Source organism: Ornithorhynchus anatinus, chromosome 15, assembly GCF_004115215.2.
Source record: "Ornithorhynchus anatinus isolate Pmale09 chromosome 15, mOrnAna1.pri.v4, whole genome shotgun sequence".
NCBI lineage: Eukaryota > Metazoa > Chordata > Mammalia > Monotremata > Ornithorhynchidae > Ornithorhynchus > Ornithorhynchus anatinus.
Window position 1 is genome coordinate 3,482,869 of NC_041742.1, and position 25,032 is coordinate 3,507,900.

The following is a 25,032-nucleotide window of genomic DNA, read 5'->3' on the forward strand; positions in this document are numbered from 1 at the left end:
GAATTCTCAACTAACGTTTCGACTAATCTGTTCTCAAAGCGTTCGGGTTTCCACATTCATGGCAGCTAAGTCGGAAAATCTTATGGTTCAAATCCACGGCTGAGCTGCAGTGGAGGTCAGGGAAAGGGACCCAACCACTGAAATCTCGGTAACAGTGAATTAAGTAGATTTAGTTTAGTATTTCTACCATACAAGCCTAATCTAACACAGCTTATATTTATGGATCCAGATAGGCTGAGGCTCTGAAATGTCCTTCCAATCTCCTTGCTCTTCTCGTCCTTTCAGCTGCTTCTTCAAAACCTCAGGTGTCCACATGAACTGAGTCCCGTATAAGAATCCTGGCTCCATTAATCTATGGAATAATAGTGCCATTAAAGCCAGTCAGGCTTGTAAATCGATCAATCAATAGTATTTAATGAGTGCTTACTGTGTGCAGAGCACCGTAATGAGCTAAAAATTGGTAGATTCAGTCCCTGTCCACAAAGAGTGACTCGTCTGCCTGGAGGGAGAGACAGACAGTAATATAATTAAATAAATTATGGATATGTACCTAAGTGCTGCCAGGGTGAGGGAGGAGTATAAGTGCACATCCAAGTCCAAGGGTGATGCAGTAGGGAGTGGGAGAAGAGGTAATGAGAGCTTGATATAGCTAGCTCATATGCAAGTAGTTCCAAAGACCACCCCTGAAGGTATTAATCATTAAAAGTTATACATCATCTGTGTTGATAAAAAATCCATATGTCTTAAGGATTTTTAGGAACTGGGGAGAAAGATGCAGAGTGGAGTAAAAAAAAGTAGGGTTTGGAAGCCTTCAGGAGGAACTAGTAAGGATCAGGGAGAAGAGGCTGAAGGCTAGCAGTGGGGCAGCCATAAATGGAGTAAAATCAAAAGTATGTCACAAATCATTCCTTCAGGGCACTCTTGTTTTGATATGCTTGGTGTGGGGGCGGGAGAGTGGGGGCGAGGAAGGAACCCTTGAGCCCAGTGCCGATACAGGCAACCTACAGGCCAGTTCTCTCTCTCAGAATAACTATCTAGTTGTGGGTCAGACACCAGTCGTATCAGCCAGTGGTTTAGAGGCTATGCAAAATGGTCATCAGAGAAGTAGCATGGCCTAGTGGCGAAAGCACTGGCTTGGGAGTCAGAGGATGTGGGTTCTAATCCTGGATTCATCACTAGTCTGCTGTGTGACCTTGGGCAAGTCACTTAACTTCTCTGTGCCTCAGTTACCTAATCTGTAAAATGGGGATTAAGAGTCGGAGCCCCATGTGGGACAGGAATTTTGTCCAAGTTGATTACCTTGTAATAATAATAATAATAATAATGTTGGTATTTGTTAAGCGCTTACTATGTGCCGAGCACTGTTCTAAGCACTGGGGTAGACACACAGGAATCAGGTTGTCCCACGTGGGGCTCACAGTCTTAATCCCCATTTTACAGATGAGGTAACTGAGGCACCGAGAAGTTAAGTGACTTACCCAAAGTCACACAGCTGACAAGTGGCAGAGCTGTGATTCGAACCCATGACCTCTGACTCCAAAGCCCATGCTCTTCCCACTGAGCCAAGCTGCTTCTTCCCCCATTGTTCAGAACAGTGCTTGGCACATAGTAAGTGCTTAGCAAATACTATTATTATTATTATTATTTTATAGTGGATAAAGCATGGGCCTGGGAGTCAGAAGATCACAGGTTCTAATTCCAGGTCCACCACATTTTTGCTGTGTGACCTTGAGCAAGTCACTTCACTTCTCTGTGCTTCAATTATCTCATCTGTAAAAATGGGGATTGAGACTGTGAGCCCTAAGTAGAACAAGGACTGTGTCCAATTTGATTTGCTTGTATCCATCCCAGCACCTTAGTACAGTTCCTGGCACATAGTAAGCACTTAATAAATACAATTATTATTATTTTCTGCTCCTGATGACCAGTCTTCTGGGATCTACTTAGGTCATCTCTATTTGCCTCATCAAACCACAGCTTAGGCCAATATTAAACCAATGAAATGAAAGCAAATTACAGTACCGCTATTTCAGGAATTATAAATATAGGTTGGGTCCATTTGTTCCATTTACATGTTGTTACGACTGCATGAGAAAAAGAAGTTCCCACAAATTCTCATCTTGCTCCTCTCCTACCCAGCTTTACTCCTGGTGTTGGTGTGGCAAATAAAAGGTACAAATCCAAACGCAGCAGGGGTGACACAGAAAGGAAGAGGAGTAGGGGAAATGAAAGCTTAGTCTGGGAAGGTCTCTTAGAGGAGATGTGATATTAATAAGGCTCTGAAGGTGAGAGAATGGTAGTCGAATATGAAGGGTGAAGGGGTTCCAGGCCAAAGGTAGAATGTGGGAGAGGGGTAGGCGGTGAGATAGACAAAATCGAGGTACAGTGAATAGCTTGGTGTTTGAGGAGCCAAGTGCACGTACCAGGCTGTAGGAAATCAGTGAAGGGGAGGGGGAAGGTGACTGAGTGCTTTAAAGCCAATTATACGGAATTTCTTTGATGCAGAAGGGGATGGGTAACAACTGGAGGTTCTTGAGGTGTGGGGAAACATGGACTGAATGGTTTTTATAAAAATGATCCAGGTAGCAGAGGAAATATGATCTGGAGCAGGAAGAGATAAGAGGCAGGGCAGCTAGCAAGGAGGCTTATGTAGTAGTCAACAGGACAGTAGCTTGCACGGTAGCAGTTTGGATAGAGGGGAAAGGGCAGATTTTAGCCATGTGGTGAATGTAGAAATGCTAAGACGTGCAGCTAGATTGAATATGTGAGTGGAATGAGAGAGATGAATCAAAAATAATACCAACCCCACGGGCTTGTGAGACAGAGGATGGTGGTGCTGTCTACACTGATGGGAAAATCAAGGGGAAGACAAGAGTTTGGGTGGGAGTTCTATTTTGAATATGTTAAATTTGAGGCGTTGGTGGAACAACCAAGTAGAGCTGTCCTGAAGGCAGGAGGAAATGACAGCCTGTGAAGGAGAGGGATCAGGGCTGGAGATGTAGATTTGGGATTCATGTGCAAAGAGATGATAGTTGAAGTCAGAGGGATGAATGAGTTCTCCAAGGAAGTGGTTTAGGTGGAGAAGAGGGGACCCAGAACTGAGCCTTGAGAGACTCCCATAGTTAGAGGGTGAGAGGCAGAGGAGGAGCCCTTGAAAGAGATTGAAAATGAGCGGCCAGAACGGCAGAAGAACCAGGAGAGGACAGTGTCGATGAAGCCATAATTAGATACTGTTTCTGGGGGAAGGGACGGGTCTATAGTGTCAAAGGTAGTTAAGAGGTAGAGGAAAATTAGGACAGAGAAGAGGCTGTATGATTTAGGAAGAAGGAGATCACTGGTCCAGGGCCCCACCACCTCCTTCCCATCCAAACCCTCCCCTCCCCCCCACCCTTCCCCCCTCCTCCCCTTGCACCCACAGCTACTTTCAAGTGTGGCCTCTGGAACCCCCGCTCTATTACAGGCAAGCTACCTTTCATCCATGACCTTTTCCTCTCCCGCTCTCTCCTCCTCCTCGCCCTTTCGGAAACGTGGCTCTCTCCCGAAGACACGGTCTCCGCCGCCGCTCTCTCCAGCGGAGGCCTCTCCTTCTCCCACTCCCCCAGACTCACCGGTAAGGGAGGAGGCGTCGGCTTCCTCCTCTCGCCCCGATGCCGCTTCCGCACTATCCCTCCGCCCCCCGCCCGCTCCTTCCCCTCCTTCGAAGCCCATATCATTCGCCTCTACCACCCACACCAGTTACTTGTCGCCGTCATCTACCGCCCTCCCGGTCCCACCTCCGACTTCTTCAACCACCTTGACCCCTTTCTCACCTTCCTCCTCTCCTTCTCTCTGCCCACTCTGATCCTTGGAGACTTCAACATCCATACGGATGTACCCGACGACTCCTCTGCCGCCCGCCTGCTATCCCTCCTCGACTCTGCCGACCTCCTCCTCCACCATACCGCGCCCACTCACCGACTCGGTCACACCCTCGATCTCGTCATCTCCTACCGCTGCACTATCTCCTCACTCACCAACTCTGAAATCCCTCTCTCTGACCATAACCTTCTCACCTGCCTCATCTCTCACACTCCCTCCCCCTGCAAATCTTCGCTACTGCCCCACAGAGACCTCCGCTCTCTCGATCCCATCCGTCTTTCCAATAGCATCTCGCCTCACCTTGCCGCCCTGTCCTCTCTTCCCACTCTCGACGAGCGGGTCTCCGCTCTCAACTCCACCCTCTCTACTCATCTCGACTCTCTCGCCCCCCTTTCCCTCCGCCGCTCTCGCTCCACTAACCCACAGCCCTGGATCACCTCCTCCGTCCGCCTCCTACGCTCCTATGCTCGAGCTGCTGAGCGCTGCTGGCGAAAGTCCAAGCACCAAGCCGACCTCACACACTTCAAATTTATCCTTTCCTGCCTTAACTCTGCCCTCTCCTCCGCCAGGCAAAGCTTCTTCTCCTCCCTCATCGACACCCATGCCCGTCACCCCCGCCGATTGTTCCGGACCTTTAACTCTCTCCTTAGGCCCCCTGTTCCTCCCCCTCCCCCATCTCTCACCCCTAATGATCTGGCCACCTATTTCCTCACGAAAATCAACACGATCAGGTCTGAGCTCCCCAAAGTCACCCCTCCGCCTCTCCCCTCCCCCCCAACAACCCCCTCCCCTACTTTCCCATCCTTCCCTGCAGTATCCTCAGAGGAGATCTCCTCCCTCCTCGCAAGTGCCACCCCCTCCACCTGCGCCTCGGACCCCATTCCCTCTCACCTTCTTAAAACCATCGCCCCTGCCCTCCTCCCTTCCTTAACTTCTATTTTTAACCACTCAATCTCCAAGGGCTCCTTCCCCTCTGCCTTCAAACACGCCCACGTCTCCCCCATCCTAAAAAAACCCGCTCTTGACCCCACTTCCCCCTCCAGTTATCGTCCTATCTCCCTACTACCCTTCCTTTCCAAAATCTTAGAACGAGTCGTCTACGATCGATGCCTAGAATTCCTTAACTCCCATTCTCTCCTAGACCCCCTCCGATCTGGCTTCCGTCCCCTCCACTCTACCGAGACTGCTCTCTCTAAGGTCACCCGTGACCTCCTTCTTGCCAAATCCGATGGCTCCTACTCCATTCTGATCCTCCTTGACCTCTCTGCTGCCTTTGACACTGTCGACCATCCCCTCCTCCTCCATACCTTATCTCACCTTGGCTTCACGGACTCTGTCCTCTCCCGGTTCTCCTCTTACCTCTCTGGCCGATCATTCTCGGTCTCCTACGCTGGAGCCTCCTCCCCCTCCCATCCTTTAACTGTTGGAGTTCCTCAAGGGTCAGTTCTTGGCCCTCTTCTGTTCTCCATTTACACTCACTCCCTCGGTGAACTCATCCGCTCTCACGGCTTTGACTACCATCTCTACGCAGATGACACGCAGATCTACATCTCCGCCCCTGTCCTCTCCCCCTCCCTTCAGGCTCTCATCTCCTCCTGCCTCCGGGACGTCTCCACCTGGATGTCGGCCCGCCACCTAAAACTCAACATGACCAAGACTGAGCTCCTCATCTTCCCTCCCAAGCCCGGTCCGCTCCCAGACTTCTCTATCACCGTGGATGGCACGACCATCCTTCCCGTCCCGCAGGCCCGCAATCTCAGTGTCATCCTTGACTCGTCCCTCTCGTTCACCCCACACATCCTATCCGTTACCAAGACCTGCCGGTTTCACCTCTACAATATCGCCAAGATCCGCCCTTTCCTCTCCACCCAAACGGCTACCTTACTATTACGGGCTCTCGTTATATCCCGGCTAGACTACTGTGTCAGCCTTCTCTCTGACCTCCCTTCCTCCTCTCTCGCCCCGCTCCGGTCTATTCTTCACTCCGCTGCCCGGCTCATCTTCCTGCAGAAACGATCTGGGCATGTCACTCCCCTTCTTAAACACCTCCAGTGGTTGCCTATCGACCTCCGCTCCAAACAAAAACTCCTCACTCTAGGCTTCAAGGCTCTCCATCACCTTGCCCCTTCCTACCTCTCCTCCCTTCTCTCTTTCTACCGCCCACCCCGCACGCTCCGCTCCTCTGCCGCCCACCTCCTCGCCGTCCCTCGGTCTCACCTATCCCGCCGTCGACCCCTGGGTCACGTCCTCCCGCGGTCCTGGAACGCCCTCCCTCCTCACCTCCGCCAAACTGATTCTCTTTCCCTCTTCAAAACCTTACTTAAAAATCACCTCCTCCAAGAGGCGTTCCCAGACTGAGCTCCTCTTCCCCCTCTACTCCCTCTGCCATCCCCCCTTTACCTCTCCGCAGCTAAAGCCTCATTTTCCCCTTTTCCCTCTGCTCCTCCACCTCTCCCTTCCCATCCCCACAGCACTGTACTCGTCCGCTCAACTGTATATATTTTTCGTTACCCTATTTATTTTGTTAATGAATTGTACATCGCTTTGATTCTATTTAGTTGCCATTGTTTTTACGAGATGTTCTTCCCCTTGACGCTGTTCAGTGCCATCGTTCTTGTCTGTCCGTCTCCCCCAATTAGACTGTAAGCCCGTCAAACGGCAGGGACTGTCTCTATCTGTTGCCGACTTGTTCATCCCAAGCGCTTAGTACAGTGCTCTGCACATAGTAAGCGCTCAATAAATACTATTGAATGAATGAATGAATGGTGACCTTTGAGAGGTCAGGCGGGGAGGTTGTGGTTGGATAGCGGGATTTAGTGAAGGTAGAAATTGTACTGCGAGTAGGGAGGATGAGATCGAATGTGTGAGTAAGGTGGAGAAGATGGTGGAGGTCACTGGATGAAACGGGAGGCTCAACGGGAACATTCACGGAGATGTTGAAGCCCCAACGATCCATATAGGGATGGAGAAAGAGGGACAGAATGGGAAAAAGGGATCAAAATGGTTCAGAAAGTTGGAGATGATGCCTGGGGGGCAGTAGATGACCATCACTAGTAACTGAAGTGGGTGGTAGAGGTGGAAATATGGGAACAAGGATTGAAGAGGTGGAAATGCACCACAAACTATTTCCTTGGTTTGGGAACCTCTAGTAAACTCTGCCAGTTCAGTTATGATGGTCAGTTGCCGCACTGTGACAAGTAACAAAGAAAAAGTAATAATAATAATAATAATGTTGGTATTTGTTAAGCGCTTACTATGTGCTGAGCACTGTTCTAAGCGCTGGGGTAGACACAGGGGAGTCAGGTTGTCCCACGTGGGGCTCACAGTCTTAATCCCCATTTTACAGATGAGGTAACTGAGGCACAGAGAAGTTAAGTGACTTGCCCACAGTCACACAGCTGTCAAGTGGCAGAGCTGGGATTCGAACTCATGACCCCTGACTCCAAAGCCCGTGCTCTTTCCACTGAGCCACGCTGCTTCTCAAGTATTCAAGTATTCAATAGGAGGTGAGAAAGAAGGTATCAGTAGCACTAGTGGGAGTAAACAAAGTTTTTGCTGATTCCTTGATTTCACTTCTTGGATTGCTTTCAAATCTGGGTTAGAATCAGTAAGAGCAAGAGTAGGTGAATTTATTCAAAAAAATGCTTAGGTCTTTCAGAAAGGAACAAAGTCTTAACTCACCATACACAGATATCGGGATGGGTTTACTCTCTTTCTTGACACCACGGATTTCTGCGGTACATGAGTAAGTCCCACTGTCATTGACAGAGACTATCTTTGTGAAGTTCTGGAACTCTCCTATGGCAACATTATTTTTGAGGAAGGTGAAGTTGGCTGAAGGGGATCCTGGGATTTGACACCACAGACTCAGGTTTGCCTTTTCATCCAGCTGATAAGCAGAACTCTGCAGCTCCGGTCTGGAAAACAACTCTGGAAGACAAGCATACTATGGAGTTATGCAAGCCTCAAGGACCATCAATCAAGCATATTTATTGAGTGCTTACTGTGTTCAGAGCACTGTACTAAGCGCCTCGGAGAGTAAAATATAACAGAGTTGGTAGAAACATTTCCTGCCCATGAGGAGTTTACAGTCTAGACAAGAAAGAGACATGAAGGAGGGGATTATTGACCAGAGGACTCTTTAAGCTGAACGATTTTTATCAGAACCAAATAGAAAAAAATAAACGGAACAAGAGCCTCTGTCTTTTTTCTACCTGACCCTGTCTCTTGGGTATTCTTCAGATAAATAGTTTTTTAAGAATACCACGTAACTTTCTTCTCTGTCTTGAAATTCAGGTGAAGACTTGCTTTCAGTTGCTTATCTAGCGAGTTCCCAGAGTTCTCTGTTCTAAGCAGTCTAAATTCCCCCAGATTTCTATGCTTTTAATTCCCCATATTCAATGAGTTTCCCAGACAATAACTGTAGTAAACATTTCAGCAGGCCTGAATAAAGAACAGATTGTTATAGTAGCTATAGAGGTCAGTTTCAGGGTCACTTTTAAGCATTTAGCTGAGGGGCCACTACCTAGGACCAGCACTCACAGGGGATCCACCTGGCATCCCTTCCTCACTCACCCCCTGACCTACCCCTGCAGCAGCCCCCCAAAGTTTTGGCACTGTCCTCCTTGAGGGAGCAAGGGCAGGTATGAGCTCTAGGGTTAGCTAACTTTGGCCTTGAGGGAGCCCTCAGACTCCTTGCTCCAGGACCCCCAGAGGCTTGATCTGTCATGCTGGCCAGGCTTCACTCGGCCCTCTTTGTCTTCCCTGACACTCAACTGAGCTGCTTTCTAGAGTACAGCACAGGTCTGGGAGTCAGAATGTCATGGGTTATAACTCCAGCTCTGCCACTTGACTGTTGTGTGACCCTGGGCAAGTCATTTCACTTCTCTGGGCCTCAGTTACCTCATCTTTAAAATGGGAATTGAGACTGTGGGGCCCACGTGGGACCGGGACTGTGCCCAACCCGATTTGCTTGTATCCTACCCAGAGTTTAGTACAGTGCCTGGAACACAGTAAGTGCTTAGCAAATACCATTATTATTAAAGGTTTGTAAAAGGTTCTTATGCAAAGACAAGAAAGACACTTCGCAGTATATTAGAAAGATACCACGTCTTTCTAACAGTCATTCTGCCACTGATCGGAACCTTCTGTTTCTACAAAATAAGGCAGCAAACCTCAGGAAAGTAGATTTTTTGGCTAGAGTTCAAACACTTCCTGTTTCAGGCTGCCACCAAGAAAAACAGAAATCCCCAAGAAACCATGGGAGGAAAAAGTCTGTTGAATTCTTCTGGCTTCAGAAAACGTCTGGGGTTCAGCTAGGCCATCGGCAGAGGGTCAGTCATATATAGGTCTCGAGCGGTCTGGGGTCGTGGCAGCCAGGAAGCCTCCTCCAGGGCCAAGCTAGCCTGTGCCTCTCCCCAGAGGAGTGTGCACACTCCCCTGCCTTCACACAAACACTCTAGATACTGACAGGGTTATTTTCAGGCTGGAGCAGTGCCTCCAGCAGCGGTCGATGAGGTGGCCAAGGTAACCCCTCCTCCCAACTGGCCAGACATAAGCTTTGTCATTTCTGAGCTCTGACCAAGACCGGTAGAAATACAAAGCGTCCGAGCCTGGGTTCCTTGCTCCCGAGTCTCTGGGAAAAGCATGTCTCCGCTCCAGCTCCCAGGCCAGGGACGGGGCCCTTCCCCTCCCAACAAGGTATTGGGTGTTGTCTGAAAGTAGGGTTACCCCGGTGGCCTTGAGTGGCCCCAGAGGTAGGAGAGCCCTGGGTTGCCCAGTTAGCACAGGCCTCATTTTAGCCTCAGCTTAGTCTTTCCCTAAAGATATCCAGGGAGAGAAGTTCTGTGGCTTCCCTATACTCTATTTGACTACTTTACCACACTGTTTATCAAGAAATTCCTCCTATATCCAACCCGTAATCCCTCCTGTTTTATGGGCACCCGCTTCCTCTCATTTGGACACGGGGCAGATTCCCCCAAATCTAAAACCGTCAAACATACGAAGGTATTTAGTAAGTGAACTCAGACTTTTTTTCCGCAGACTAAATAGCCCAATTCTTTCATCTGTCCTCCTAGGGTTTCTTTTCCATCCCTTTAATCTTTTTTTCCTACTCCCTCCTTTTATAAATACACTGACCACACCACATGATTCTAATAAGATTTTAACCTATGCAGAGTGCTTGCCTGCCAAACTTATACTATTCCATTCCAGAGCCCTGTTAATGTAACCTCAGTAAGGAGGAGGCTGTTGAGGAGCCCATCTTTGCAGTGCCGACAATCACAGTGCCAGACAATTGAAAAACCAAAGGCACAGATGGGTGGTCTTGACTCCCAGTTCTCCAACCAATCCTCTTTCCTTGGTTCCTACCTACGTTGCTTTCCTACCTTCCTCGAAAGGAAATAAAATTCACAGCTAAGGTGCCACTGTGCCCCAAGAGATGGGCGAAACCTCTATCCCATCGAAAATCTAAAATCCACTCAATTGCCTTACAAAACATGAATTCCAAATCAGTGATTTTATATTTAGAAAGAGGCTGCATTTAATGTGTCAGTAAGTGAGAGAAAACCAGTCCCACTAAGTGAGTCACTCTCTAGCTTAAGCAACCAAGCCCAGATAAATTACAACTTGCTCAAGGTCATCCAGCAAAACAGAGGTAGAATTAGACATAGAAAGTTTGGAACTTGTGACTCTGTTCGTAATGTAATACCTGCACGAGATCTAAGAAATACAGGCAAGGCTACAATACAGAAGACTAAACAGAAGCAACAGAACAAAATTTGACACAAATTCACTTGCAAATAATCTAATCCTTTAAATAAAGTATAAAACCTGCAGTGATTGGCTTGCTTTGCGGTGAAGACTCATACCAGACTCTCCAGTTTGCAGTTCACTAAATTCCACTTATTTTCATTTAGGAGACTAATCTCCATTGACTTTTGATAGAAAAGGTTCAAACAAATGAAAGGAAACAAGTCTTCATATAGCAGGAGGTAAGCATTCAAAATTCATTAGCTTGGGAAGTTGCATATGCCGAAATACGAGTATGTTCAAGGGGATTTCGGATAAATGTATGAACAAAACATCCCTACTGGGAGAAGTAGTGGAGAAAATGAGGGATTTTACCATGGAAGATATTTCTATTCCAAGAATATTTTTGCCAGTGCCAGGGAGCATTTTACTTGGCTGGATGAACCATTGGTCTGGCCCCTGATGGTGTTTACTGTAGAAATTTGAGAGTTGGACCAAACAAAAATCTAGAAAGCAAACCAAAGGCTTAATTCTTTTGACTGAATTACTCCAAGCTTTCATCTAGCTCAAGTCAACATAAACCTGCCCTAATAGGAATAACTACCTTGAGTTTCAAGGCTTTTAGATTTTTTGAACTAACTCCCAGTTGCTTTATATTAAAATGAAAAGAGTTATCAGTTGTTCTTACCCGTTATATTGACAAATATACTGCTAACTTTAGATATTCTACTGGATTCCACTTTGCAGGTATAGTTTGCCATTTTTTTCAACTGTAGCTTGAGTAGAATAAATAGCTTCATTATTGTCTCTTCTGTGGGCTTGGATCTCCTTGTCTCTCTGGATTATAATTTCATGGCTCTCACGAGGCAAGTGTGTCACCTGGACGGTGCACTTAATTTCAAGTGGTCTCCTTCTGTGATTACTCCCGTAGGTCTTATTTGGAATTTGGGATTGGAAAAGGTTTCTGCAAGGGGAAAAAAAAAATAGAAATTAATATTCAAAGTCTCTTTTCAGGGAGTGAGAGTTATCCTTATTATTTCCCATTTCTTCTTGCTATCCTCAGCAAGGTTTTCAGTTTTCTACACAGTCTAACCTTCAATAAATCATGATCTTCCATCCGTATTTCCCTCTCTTCCCCCCACTATCTCTCATCTGTTACTCTGAACTATCTTTTCACTCCATTCTTCCTAGGCCCATTTCCTTGTTGCTCTCTAGATTCTATCCATCTCCTCTCATCACTGCATAAACTTAGAATCCTGCTTCATAGCATGTCCATAGTAGACCACCATTTTCAGAGAGAAGGTGTGATGATGACTGTCAACACTATCCCTTTTTTCCCCCACCAGAGGGGCAACAGAGTTCTTAAAAAAAAATAATAAGTGGGTGAGGAGGAATGGGATAAGAAGGGCAGAATCAGAGTCCAGGGACTCACACACATAAGGGAGGGGGCAAATGCTAGTGGAGGGGACCCTTCTTGCTGAAGTCCCAGTGTACTTCGTAGTTGATGATTTATGCTCAGAACACTCATCCCTCTCCCTCATTTAAACACTGTCTTGATCTTGGACTCTCTTGACCACCATAGCCTGAAACAACCTTCACCAGGACCCACACTTTCTTCTCTTACAACTTTCTTCTGCAAAATTTTTCTCATATCACTTCAGGAACAACACTGAAGGTGATGGACCTAAATGTTGAACCAAGGTTTTATTAGGGGGGAAGAAAGAAAAAAAATAACTAGTTCTTCCCCCTATCTCAGCAGAGGATGTGGTTGAGAATACATTTCTAGTTCATTTTCCCTAAATAACTGCACCTTGGATTCCATCAGAACCTATCCTACTGAAGTGCTAGGCCTGAGACAAACCTATCAATGTTTTCATTTTTGTTCTTTATGTGTGTCTCTCTTTCTCCAGTTAACCTTCTTACCATAAGAGGGAATAATAAGAGGGGAAGCTAACTAGGATAAAGATGGAAGCTAAACTAGCAATCAAAATGTTGTCTGTTAGAAGTTAAGGAGAGAGGGAAAGAGAGGGGAATGGAGAAGGAAAAGGTTCAGCAATGATGATGATCATAAAAATAATAACAACAATAATAATACAATAATAATGCTAATAGTATCGTTAAACTCTCACTACCTCTCTGGACTGGAAGCTCACTGTTGGTAGGGAATGTGTCTGCTTATTGGTATATTTTACCCTCCCAAGCACTTAGCATAATGCTCTGTGCACAGTAAGCACTCTATAAATTCGTTTAACTGACTCCTCTATACACTGGGTTAGATATACGCTAATCAGGTCAGACACAGTCCCTGTCCCACATGGGGCTTACAAATTAAGTAGGAGAGAGAACAGGTATCAAATTCCCATTTTACTACTAAGGAAACTGAGGCACAGAGAAGTTAAGCGGCTTGCCTAATGTCACACAGCAGGCAAGTGGTGCATCTGGGATTTGAATCCAGACCGCTGACTCCCAGGTTCGTGCTCTTTCTTGTAGGCCACATTGCTTCCCTCGTTCTGCACAGTTTTTTCGCTGATGGTGGAGTGGGCAGAAGCAGACTTCTCACTTCTGCACCACCTCTAACGGAAGAATGGCAGTGTGGGAGAATCCCCTAGGCAGACATACTAACTGGATTTTACTGAGCAACCACTGAGAAGCAGCATTGCCTAGTGGAAAAAGCAGGAATATAGGTGCTAGGGTACCTGGGTTCTAATCCCAATTTGGCCATTTGCCTGCTGCATGACTGTGGCCTGGTCACTTACCTTCCCTACGCCTCAGTTTCCTCATCCCTAAAATGGGGATTCGATACCTGTTCTCACTCCTATTTAGACTATGAGCCCTATGTTAGACAGGGCTTGCGAGATGATCTGTTCGTCTCGTATCTACCCCAGCACTTAGTACTGTGCTTGGCATGTTGTCAACACTTAATGAAATCATTATTATTATTAATAATAATCAGCACATGGCAAAGTACAACAAAAGCTAATCATTAGATGGAAAGTCAGCTGGGATGAGAATATATCCAACTTTCTGCTGGGGGCAAAAATCTAGCAAATCCAGTCAGTGCAATAAAATGATAGCTTTCATGAGCAACAGCGTGGCCTAGTGGATGGAGCACAAGCCTAGGAGTCAGAAAAACCTGGGTTCTAATCCTGGCACAGCCACTTGTCTGCTGTGACCTTGGGCAGGTCACGTAACTTCTCATTGCCTCAAGTACTTCACCTGCAAAATGGGGATTAAGACTGTGAGCCCCATGTGGAACAAGGACTCTACCCAACCTGATTAGCTTTTACCTACCCCAGAGCTGAGTACATTGCCTGGCACATAGTATGCACCTAACAAATACCATCTTAAAAATATTTTTTAATAGTCAACTTCTTAGGGCACTTTACCAAATAATCCCAGTTTCCCAATCTCTCTCTAAGACTTCCATGTAGCGGATTTGGGAAAACAATTATTACCCCCTCAAAAGATGCTTTTCTCAGACTTCCTAAATAGTATCTGGGTGTTCGGTTTTGGTTTGACTCAGCTCTCATTCCTTCATGGGTTTGTGTGTTTTTGATAACGCTGCTCCTGACAGCACAAGAATGGTGTACATGCCTAAGCATAAGTGCCACAGCTCCTAGATAGCAAGCCGACCAGGAATGTCTCGGTTCCTGAAAAGATGACATGGGCAGATAACAGGCTTACTGCCTCTCACATAAATTTGTCCATGTTCTAGGAGAAAAGGAGCCCCTCTGAGATCCCATTTTCAGGAGGCCTTCAGTGATTAACCTCTCATCTTCCCACCTTATATCCTCCAACTACTACTTCAGCCCTTCTGCAACCCCAACTAAGCCTTTCAGTACTCACAGCCCTTGGAGTACTTATGCATATAGTCTGTATATTCTATTACTTCCTCTTATCTGTAATTTAACTGTCTCTCTCTTCCACTTGACTCTAAACTCCTAGAGGGCAGGGATCACTGTACTAATTCTACTGTATTCTTCCCAATCGTTATAAAATAGATCTGTGCACACAATAGGTGCCTCAATAAATACTATTAATTGATTGGATAATCAAAGCACTAAAAGCCAGGTACCCTGTTCACTAATGCAAGCCCTAAGATTTTTACTTGAAGACAGCAGCATTCCCCAAAACATCACGTTAATAGACAGAACCCTACCAGGAGAAAATTTCCCTGTCAGATCTTCAAGTTCTTTCTACATAGTTCAAAGCCATCCCAAAAGAGGATGCAGGCTACAGAGAGTAATGAAAACCAAAGAAAGAACCTGACCCCTGACGGTCACTATCGCGCTGTCGGTGAATGGTGAAACCTCGCTCGAGGCCCCAGAAGAAATCTTTGCTTGGCAGCGGAAACGCAAAAATTTTGGTCCCCCTTCTTCTATAGGGAAGTCCACTTGCACATAGTTCTTATCCCGGACATTCTTTTCTTTCTTTTGCTTGAAGTTGAAAAGTCACATCTAGTTTTCTCGATAGTGAAATAGATCGGTGGAGTCTCTTCTTTGACTTGACACTTGACAGTCACCAGGACCGCCTTCCATCACATCTTCCTTGTTCAGCGTCAACGTGGGTGCCGGCACTCCTTTGTGGAGAAAAGAAGAGCAAACAGAGTGAGTTTCACCTGGAATCACAAGTCAGACTTTGCTATGTCAGTCATCAGTTTACCAGTCCGTTGGGTCGTTTGTTCTTGGCCACACTATCCAAGGGGAAAAAGGCAAAAGATCAAGTCAACATAGTTATGTGAAATATACCAAGTTGGCCTTGAGCACAGGAGTTGTAGGCTCAAAAAAAAACCCATGCTCAGGAAAACATCTGGTACTCATCGTGTAGGGTGTTCCACATGCCCAAAAGCCACTTATTCCAAAACAGTGGCATCCTATATCCTAACAGGATCGCATCATCAGACAAATATTCTCTAATTCTCTACCACCGTTCTAGCTGAAACATTTAGGTGAAAACATGAACTAGCCAAAAGGGTATTATAATAATACCCCTACTGGGCTCTGGGAAAAAATGACTGTGATAAACTACTTGTAAAAATGCTTAGAAATAATGGGATAAGTTCCGAGCCCAAAATCCAGGTAAGTCAGGCAGTAAACGGCCAAATCTCACCCAACAGCAGGTCTACCCACGGAGATGTGGCCGGGATCAACCACCTCTGCCCGGCCTAATGGGCAAATTCCAGTGATGTTTGGGCATCAAGGAAGCGCAAAAGCATCACCTTCGTTCTAACTTATTGCAACACCCACGGACAATTCTCAGAGGACACTCGCGCTCAAAGATGTGGTTACCATCAGAATCGTCATCTTCAAATGGGGGACTGGTTCCACGATTCCCCCCTACTGTAGTGCCCAGGTCCCCCATTGATAGTCATGAGAGAAATCGATGCAGATTACCACTGATAGTCCTCATGACGGACGGCAGTGAAACAGCAAAGATCTCACACAGTGAGTGCCTCACGACCCTTCCGATCTCAAAATCATACCCTGTCACTGTGACCTATGCACCTGTCCTTCCTTATCCCTTCCCACAGTTCTGGCTTTTGCTGATCAACCACATCCATATGTGAAGAAACAGTTTACCTTTCACGGAAACCTTTATACCTAAAGAGGTTTTCTTCTTCTCATGGGACAATCACGGTGCATCTGTAAACCCCCGTGTTGAGAATCCGGGCAGCAGGGATGACAAACATGGCCTCTTGCATCTCCGAGGTGACATTGCCGATGAGTTCATCGTCCTTATAGAACAAAAACTGGTGCTGCAGCTGAAACTGTGAGGTTTTGCTGATATCCACACTGCAGATAATGTGAGGTTATCCCCGTTCAAAACTTGGTCGGCTTATGACTGATATAGGCACTATTTATGGTGAAAGCTGAATTCAAAAAGGAAAAAAGGACAATAGTGTTGATTCAGCTCCAGTGAAAAGCATTCACAAGGGTATCCTACCTGGTTTTCACTCAGTTAATGCCTCTCCCTACAGCGGCCTTAACTCCCATCACTGGAACAAGACTTCGGTAAAGCTTTTATCTGTGGCTATAATAGTACCTCAGAACAGTTTTGGTGAGGCCTGTGTAATTCAGAGGTGAGTAGAGCTAAGTTCTAGACTGGGACAATAATCATGGTTTTTTGAAAAAAATAAAAAATAAAAACTGCCACTACCCTCTTTCATCTTTTAGGCTTCAGCAAAGCAAGCAAAATACCTGCCAAATGAGGTCAACCGCTGCCTCAGAGCAATACAGAAGAACATATCCAGCTTGTGGAGCACATTACGCCTCTGAACCATACTGGACATCAAAGAGCAAGACAAGACTAAAAAAAATAAGTTCCTGGACTGGAATCAGCTCACTAACACTAAAGGAATGATCAACTGGGAGGGACCACATAAGGAGAATGGATTAATTTTTTTAATGGTATCTGTTAAGCACTTACTACATGGCACGCACTGAGGTAGGTACAAGTTAATTAAGCCAGACACAGTCCTATCCTACACAGGGTTCACATTCTGAGTAGGAGGGAGAACAGTTTCTAATTCCCAATTTACAGTGAGGAAATTGAAAGCCACAGAGAAGTTAAGCAACTCGCCCATGGTCACAGAGCAAGCAACTGACAGAGCCAGATTAGAACCCAGGTCCTCCTACTCCTAGGCCCACAATCATGTCTGCCAACTCCCTTTTGCATCTACCAAGTCTCCCAAGCCTTGCACGCACTTAGAGCTCAAAAAATATCACCGATTGATTGATGAACTGATTGAAATGGGGCATGTGTGGACCAGGAAGAGAGAACAATGAAGGACAGTCTCAGGTAATACAACAAACATAGCAATGGACTGGAAGTGCCTTGGGAGACCTTGGTAGCAGAAAGACCAACCTGGTGGAAGAAATCAGGAAGGAGTTTGCTCTCCTCAAGCAAAGTGTTCCAAAGATTAGGATACTGATTGACTGCCTCAAAAACAGAAACAAAACTCTTTATGGGACAACCCCATTAGCACAGTAAGGATATATACTTATATACAAACAAGGCAGAAGAGCATGTCAGTCACTCTTTGGCCTCTTTGCCACACTCACACAAATGAATAGAATCTCACCAACAGTAAGTAGCATTGTCATCAAAGTACGGTTCTACTATGGGCCCAGGTTGGGGGAAGCAAATAAGTCTCACCCATCTCCCTTTCCAGCAAATAAATCCAACCCCAGAGAAGGCATGAGGACTAATAACCAGAAAGGTGGAACAGTAGCCGAAGAGTTTAAGCCTTGACCACATTCGACTGTGCCTGGAAGAATTCTGTAATTGTGTTGGGGGCCATCTATGTCAAGTAGCTGTGGAACTGGACTTGGCCAGAGAGCAGGGGCAATTAACTGAAGCTCTGAGGTACCTGTGCTATTTGCTGCACGGATAGCTCCGTGCCCAATTGTCCAAAGGCGCTTCTGACACTGCCAGCCAAGATTAAACGAGAAAGATGGGGCTCAAGAAGGGAGGGGGGCATTAGGGAAGCTAAGTCAAGGCTTGATAAATACCACTGGATTGTCTATCTGCATCATCTAAAACTCTAGATTGGGAATTCCTAGTGGACAGGGATGGACCTTTAAGATTTGTACAATACCTAGTTGTTAAGCGTTTTTGACAGTAGGCATTTCATAAGAATTCTCTGGAAACATTGCTGATTTTTAATGAAGGTGCATCTAGAGCTAAGATGAGGAAAATATGATCAAAAAAATACAGCTGTGCGACATATGGTCTGAAGCGTTGAGGGTTTCAGCTGGAATAACAGGGCAAATGAAGTTCAGAGAGTTGGGCGAGGTTTAAAACAATGAGGAATCTAAGACTGTTTATTTTAGACTGTAATCTAAGACAATCTATCGACAGTGCCTAGTCGATATGTGTTATCAATTTCTCGCACTCACAGTCTAGGTATTAAAATGGCTGTGGGGAGTTGCAAGGGAAGTGGAAGATGTGCTCTCTCAAAAATCTAGCAGGAAATCAGGACACAGGATGAACACACAGGAAGCACATATGAGAGAAATACATCTATCTAAACCAAACACCTTGCAGGAACACTGAAAATACAAACCAAGTTCATTCTAAAGATGAGAAGGAGGTTTACATCTGAAGCCTAGTTTTATAGCATCATATCTCGCTCAATTTTTTTGTCCAAAGTGATATACTGTGACAATTGGACAAACGATTCAGACATGTGGTGGATTATTCAAAATCTTGATCTTCAAACATAATCCATTCCCTTCCCTCACTCCTCTCCTTTGCCTAATATAAATTCTAAGACATTTCAAAGGTATTTTTAGGGTTATGTTAATGCTCTTTAGCCCAAGATAATGTGTAGTTTATACTTGTGGAGAGAATGGTCCCCAAATACAAACACTCTCTCTCTGTCTCCACGCCGAAAAAACACAAATCATACGGTTCTCATTTATTGCAACATTTGTGGTTTGTGTGCTCCTACCCAAGCATAAGGTTTAGGATTTCTGTTCATTTGGGAAGTAACAAACAATTAATAATTAAAATTCTGAAAAGTCTCAGCTCTCCCCCAAAAACCTTCTGATCCATTAAGGGAAAAACTGAAGAGACAGCAAGCTATTTTTCGGCACTTCTTTCCTATTTCTTCCCTAAATTTCCAGTAGTTTTCATCACTGTATAAAGTATAACATTTAGCCTAGGAGACACTGTGCTATTAATCTTACTAGAGAAACAACAAAACAGATTTTTCACAGTGACAGAATAAGAGAAAGTAGCAGATTGACATGAGGAAAATTATTTTTGGAATTTTCATTTTTAAATTGTCTCCTAAAACCAACAGTTGCCTTAGAATTCAAATTTTATACTTTTCAGAGCACATGTAATTTTGAATGCACGTATGACTTGTATTCTGGGTTAATAAATAAATACTTTGGAAGGACTGCCTCGATGGAATAGGACTTTACAATCTATTTCTTAGCTTCTACTCAACGGCTACTATGCTTTCATTTGAATTTACGACATCAGGACAAGGATAAAAACTGAGCAAAAGGGTGAAATATTTAAAAACTTACAGTTTTCATTCCCTTCGAGCCTTGAACCTAGAAATGAAAGATGAAATGGCATTATTTTCAAAGCTTCAAGTTCTGTCGAAATGTACCAAGAAAGAAACAGAATAAAAAACTTACAGAAAAAAGAGTCACCAGAAGAACAAGGTACATATTGCCCTGGGATATGAACCACTCCATTCCAGACATAGGAATCTAACTGATGTCCTGTTAATTCTCCCTCCTGGATGTATAGCTCATTAAGCAGAGTTTTTCTCCCTCCCAGATAAAATTGAGGGGAAAAAAGAAGAGAAATTCTTTGGAGAAAAGCTGGAATAAGGTACCGTAGCCTTTTTCTAAGATGAAACGAAAAGGACTACAATATTGGTCAAGTAAATCACTGCCATTACTGGAAAGTGTTGAACAATGAAACTCTATCAACTGTGCACAGGCTTGATAGCTCTTCAGGAAATGACCGGTCTTTTCCTGAGGGACTCAATGAACTCATTTCTTTGTTTAGTTTCTAAGGTAATTTAAAAAACAAGAAGGATAAATGACATTTGCTTCGTACTCCTCTCAATCTTTCTTGGCCATCGCCCACCCCAGCTGCTCTTTTTGTGTATTCTAAAAGGATGTGGAGTTCTCACCCAGAGTGTCTAAAAATATTATTTGGTCCCTATTGCTCTTAGAAGTAGCTCTATCTACAAAGGTATAAATCTGAATAAGTTGCCTTTCCGGACCAGTTAGCAGGTGGGGAAGTGATCTGTAGAAGATCCTGGGTCTACCAATTAGGACTTGCAGGGGTAGACAGCTTTTACTGAGTGTAGCTCAGTAAAATGAAATGAACCGCTAAACTGCCGTTGCTTCATCTAACCTTGGTGTTATAAGGTAGTTTCAAACACTAGGTAGCACCAGACAGAACGAAAAAGTCCACTTCGGTACTGGATCCTCCAAGTGATCATCTCCACGACTGCTCCTCGCACTTAACCCACAGGCTCAGTTTCATATGGTCCCATATGTGCAGCTTTGGATTTGACTGAAAGGGAGCCGCATCTTCCTCCCTTGATTGCCTTCTCTCCCCAGCCAAGGGAAGGGGCCCGTGATGCAGCAGCAAAGCCCCTTCATGGTAATGCGAGCAGCGAGGGGACTAGCAAAGGCCAGAAAATTCATAAGAAATCTTTGCCAAAAGCATCTCACAGATTAGTGGCAATAAGTGCCTTGTACAAGCCTCAGTGCTATGTCACTTGGTTGGAAATTCAGTAAATACTTGTTGACTCCCTCTCTCTCTTATTATATTACCTGCCTTCTCCCCTAGGACCATAAGCTTCTTATACACAGGAAATCATGTCCAACTATATTATATATATTATATAATATATTATAATTTTCATTATATTATAATATATTATAATATTCTATATTATAATTTTATAATAATATAAGATTATTATAATCTTCCAAGTGCTCACTGCAGTGCTCTGCAACACAGTAAATGTTTCAATAAATATCACTGATTGATTAATCGGTGGATTGGCCCAGGCTAAAAAGTGAGATTATGTCCAGTCTGGGAGCTTTCCAAGGGAGTTAAGCACCAACCTTTTGCCCAAACTTTCACTTCCATCCTGGTGTCTTAGATTACAACAGAGTAGCTTCTGGGAAATGGTGTGTTCCAGGAACACAGTGTACTTGCTGAACACTATCAGGTCTAATGATGACAAACCTTTTGGAGTCTAAGTCAATTAAAAAAAAATCAAGTCACTAAGGTTACGTGGAACTGATCCCAGAGGCACCAAAATGGGATTTTTAGCAGAAGGGGGTCCCGCACACCTAGAAAATTAAATGGAAAAAAACATCGCAAAATAGACCCCTAGTAAACCTCACAAAAAGAAAGCAGGGAGAGGAGGTGGGGGAAATATGGGTTCCTCTCTATGGTACACCTTGGCAGGGTTCAAACAAACATTTTGTACAAGCGATTAGCCCTTGCTACAGTGGAGGCTGAGGATACACACACATGAGATCGCTGTGCACTTTGATAATAAGTGAAGAAAAATGCTAAGTCTCTGCATTAAGAATCTCTTTTTAAATCAACAGATCAACCTGCAGCACTTCTTGATGCGCCAGTCTGTAGTTAGACCATCTTTTAGTCTAAACATTTGAAAACGTAACGAAGACGAATTTTTTTAAAAAAATCCCATTGGCTAATTCTTAAGTGCGTTGGGTGTATGACAGTAATGTTTATTTTATTTTTTCAAACAATGATAAGGTGAACTGTATGTGAAACACTAGGTCACTTCTCATAAAAAAAGACTGCCACGTTTCCGCAGATCTCCTGATTCATAGGCCAGTTGTTGAATAATCTGCAGTGTGTGATATGAATCAATGACACATTGGTGTACAAGAGTGTTTCCCTTCATTATTTTCCCTTAATATGTTTTCTTCTTACCTTCCTGCTTCAAGCCCCTTAACTATGTGGTCGGCTTCCTCTTATTCATAAGTGACTGGTGTCATGATAGGCAAGAGGAGATAGGTGACAGTTGGGAGCAGAGATCAAAAAAGGATGTACTGTAATATGTGCTGAGATTTGTTTGGGGAAAAATTGCATTTAAAAACTTTAGATGGATCAGGCAGGAACTCAATAAAGCCTGCGACTACTGCCCTGAGAAACTTCTCAGTAATGACAAACTCATAAAAATGTAAATAATCCCCTTTACCAGATTTTAAAAGGGGTCTCTGAAACTCAGTGGGGTGCACTCGTCAGGGAAGTATATATCTGAATATATATATATATACATATATATATATGAAACATATGTATATACTTCCTTAATGGGATACACCAGCATAAAGTCCATTTAGCCTGACTTTCACCTCATGTTTCATTAGGATCCGGCAGATTATTAATCCTTTCAAAAACCACAGGCACTTCTATGCAGGGAGTGATAGGAGCCCAGGCAGAAAGTGATGGAAGCCCACTATCCATTGTTGGATGGAAAATATTCCTCAGACTAGAGGGGGTTTTCATTTTAATTCTGGGAAGTAGAGGGGAAGTAGAAAAGATAGATATTAATGAAGAAAGCTGTGAACCGTGCATTCCTGGGATGCAGTTCCAGCACCGTGTCCTGATGCCCAAAAGGCACTGGCACATTAGCAAAAAAAGGAAACAGTAACATTTCGAGTATTACCAAACAGTAGTTCTTTCCATCTCAACTTCACCCCTCAAGGTTTTCTTTATTTTTATTGGGGAATTCTCTTCCACTTAAAAATGATATTTTTAAAGTGCTTATTATGTGCCAATTACTGTGCTAATCCTGGAGGAGCTACAAGGTAATCAAATCAGAGAACTCCTTTCCCACGCTAGACTCACAATCTAAGAGGTAGAGAGAGCTAGTAACCTTCCCATTTTACAGATGAGGAAACTGAGGTCCGGACAGTTTAAGTGACTTACCTAAAAAATCCCAGCAGACTAGCAGCAGAGCTGGGACTAGAACCTGAGTATCCTGACTCCCAGGCTTAGGCTCTCTCCACTACAGAGGGAAATCAGTGGCAACTGAAGCATGTGAGTGGAAATAAGAGGTGTTCCCTTTACCCCATCATTATCAACACCACCAACATTTAGGGAGTGCCAGTTGTGTGCAATATTGTATTCGCTGAGCATTCGCAATGTGTCAAGCACTATTCTAAGGGCTGAGGCCAAATCAAGTAAATCAGGTCCAGGCACAGCCCCTGTTCCACATGGGGCTCACAGTCTAGGCAGGAGGGAGAACAGGCATCGAATCCCATTTTACAGATGAGGAAACTGTAGCACAGAGAAGTTAAATGACTTCCCCAAGGTCACACAGCGAGCCAATGGCAGAGCCAGGATTAGAACCCAGGTCTTCTGACTCCCAGGCTGCTGCTCTCTCCACTAGGCCACACTGCTCCTCATTTTCATTCACTGCAAAGGAACTGGCCACATCCAAAGTCAACATTGCAGCCCTGACCCAAGTGAACGCTGACACACACACAGACAGGTGCTGGATACATCAGGTGTTGGATTTGGAATCAATCAGTGCTTACTCTCTGGATGGCTAATTCTGCCTAGCAGTGTAAATGACTAACAATGCCACGCCAAGAGATTGACTTTGGTGCCATCACTAGCATGTAGGTCCCAATAAGAACAAAAGAAAGAAAGAGAAAGAAAAATTCCATAAGTACCTAATCAGACTCAGTATAGCAGACTCACTATATAGAAATATTGCAAGTGGATCAACATGGAAGATTCCTATTTCACCCAGATATCTTTTCTTAAAATTCAGGTAAAAAATAATCATAACTGTGGTATTTGTTAAGCGCTTACTTTGTACTATGCACTGGGGTGAATGCTATCTATGCAGATTGGATAAAATCCCTGTCCACTTGGGGCTCTCAGTCTTAAATGAGGAAACTGAGGCCCTGATCTTGCCCAAGGTCACACAGCAGACAAGTGGCAGAGCCTGGATTAGAAGTCAGATCTTTCAACTCCTAGGCTTGTGCTTTTTCCGCTAGGCCACCCAGCTTGCCTAATGTTAGAAGGTTAGTTTTGGAGGAGTGAAGAGTGTGAGCTTGGGAGCAATAGGTGAGGAGAGCCAATATGTAATTTGGGGAAAGCTGCTGGGCAGTCTTTAAGCCAAAAGTAAGGTGACATAATAAACAACATGTACTATAGACTCGGAGGGAAAGAGGCCGGAGGCAGAGAAGCCAGAGAGGGAGCTGACAAAGTAGTTGAATTGTGGTATTACCAGAACTTTTGCTCTCCATTCCTCAGTGGATAATCCTTTAGCATTATACTGTAAGCTCCCTGAGAGTAGGGATTGTGACTACCAACTGTACTATACTATCCCAAGTGCTTACTACAGTGCTCTGCACAAAGAGTAAAGCATTCAGTAGATAGCATTTTTTAGGGTATTTGTTGAGCACTTACTACGTGCCAGGCTGTGCTAAATGCTAGGGTAGATAAACTATAGGTTGGACGCAGTCCATGTCCCACAAGGGGCTCACAATTTTTAATTCAATTGCTTATTTCAAAAACTATAAATGGCAATAGTTTTGTATCTGTCTCTTACCTTGGAGTGTGAGCTTCTTGAGGGTAAGGAATGTGTCACAACTTTCCCACATGCTTAGTACAATGAATTCCACCCAGTGGGCCATCAGTAAATGCTATTGCTAGGACTACTGCTCTTGAAAATTCATTTGCAAATAGGGCAAAGAATTCTGAAGGTAAAAATGAAAGCCAACTCAGTTTTCAGAGACCATACTGTGTGCCCCAAAGGCTACCTTTGTTTCTTAAGGGATTAAATGGAATTGGTTTTCCCAAGTCTGATTCCTTCAGGTGTGAATTGAGGTCCATGGACAACATCTACTACTCTGGCAGTTTTGCAACAGGAAAAAGGAAGGA

The 25,032-nt window shown here is 44.6% G+C and overlaps 1 protein-coding gene across 1 annotated transcript in view; it reads right to left on the minus strand.

Annotated features, from left to right (window-relative positions):
* PECAM1 (platelet and endothelial cell adhesion molecule 1) overlaps window positions 1-23,274 on the minus strand; it is a 51,381-nt gene extending 28,107 nt beyond the window's left edge. Inside the window, 13 exon segments of the mRNA XM_029080158.2 lie at window positions 7,540-7,788; window positions 11,297-11,363; window positions 11,365-11,516; window positions 11,519-11,572; window positions 14,879-15,052; window positions 15,055-15,133; window positions 15,135-15,199; window positions 16,201-16,407; window positions 16,410-16,439; window positions 16,442-16,477; window positions 16,843-16,889; window positions 21,216-21,349; window positions 23,206-23,274. Of these exon segments, the coding sequence (XP_028935991.2) occupies window positions 7,540-7,788; window positions 11,297-11,363; window positions 11,365-11,516; window positions 11,519-11,572; window positions 14,879-15,052; window positions 15,055-15,133; window positions 15,135-15,199; window positions 16,201-16,407; window positions 16,410-16,439; window positions 16,442-16,477; window positions 16,843-16,889; window positions 21,216-21,349; window positions 23,206-23,274 (1,363 nt within the window).
* Window positions 23,275-25,032: the final 1,758 nt, after the last annotated feature.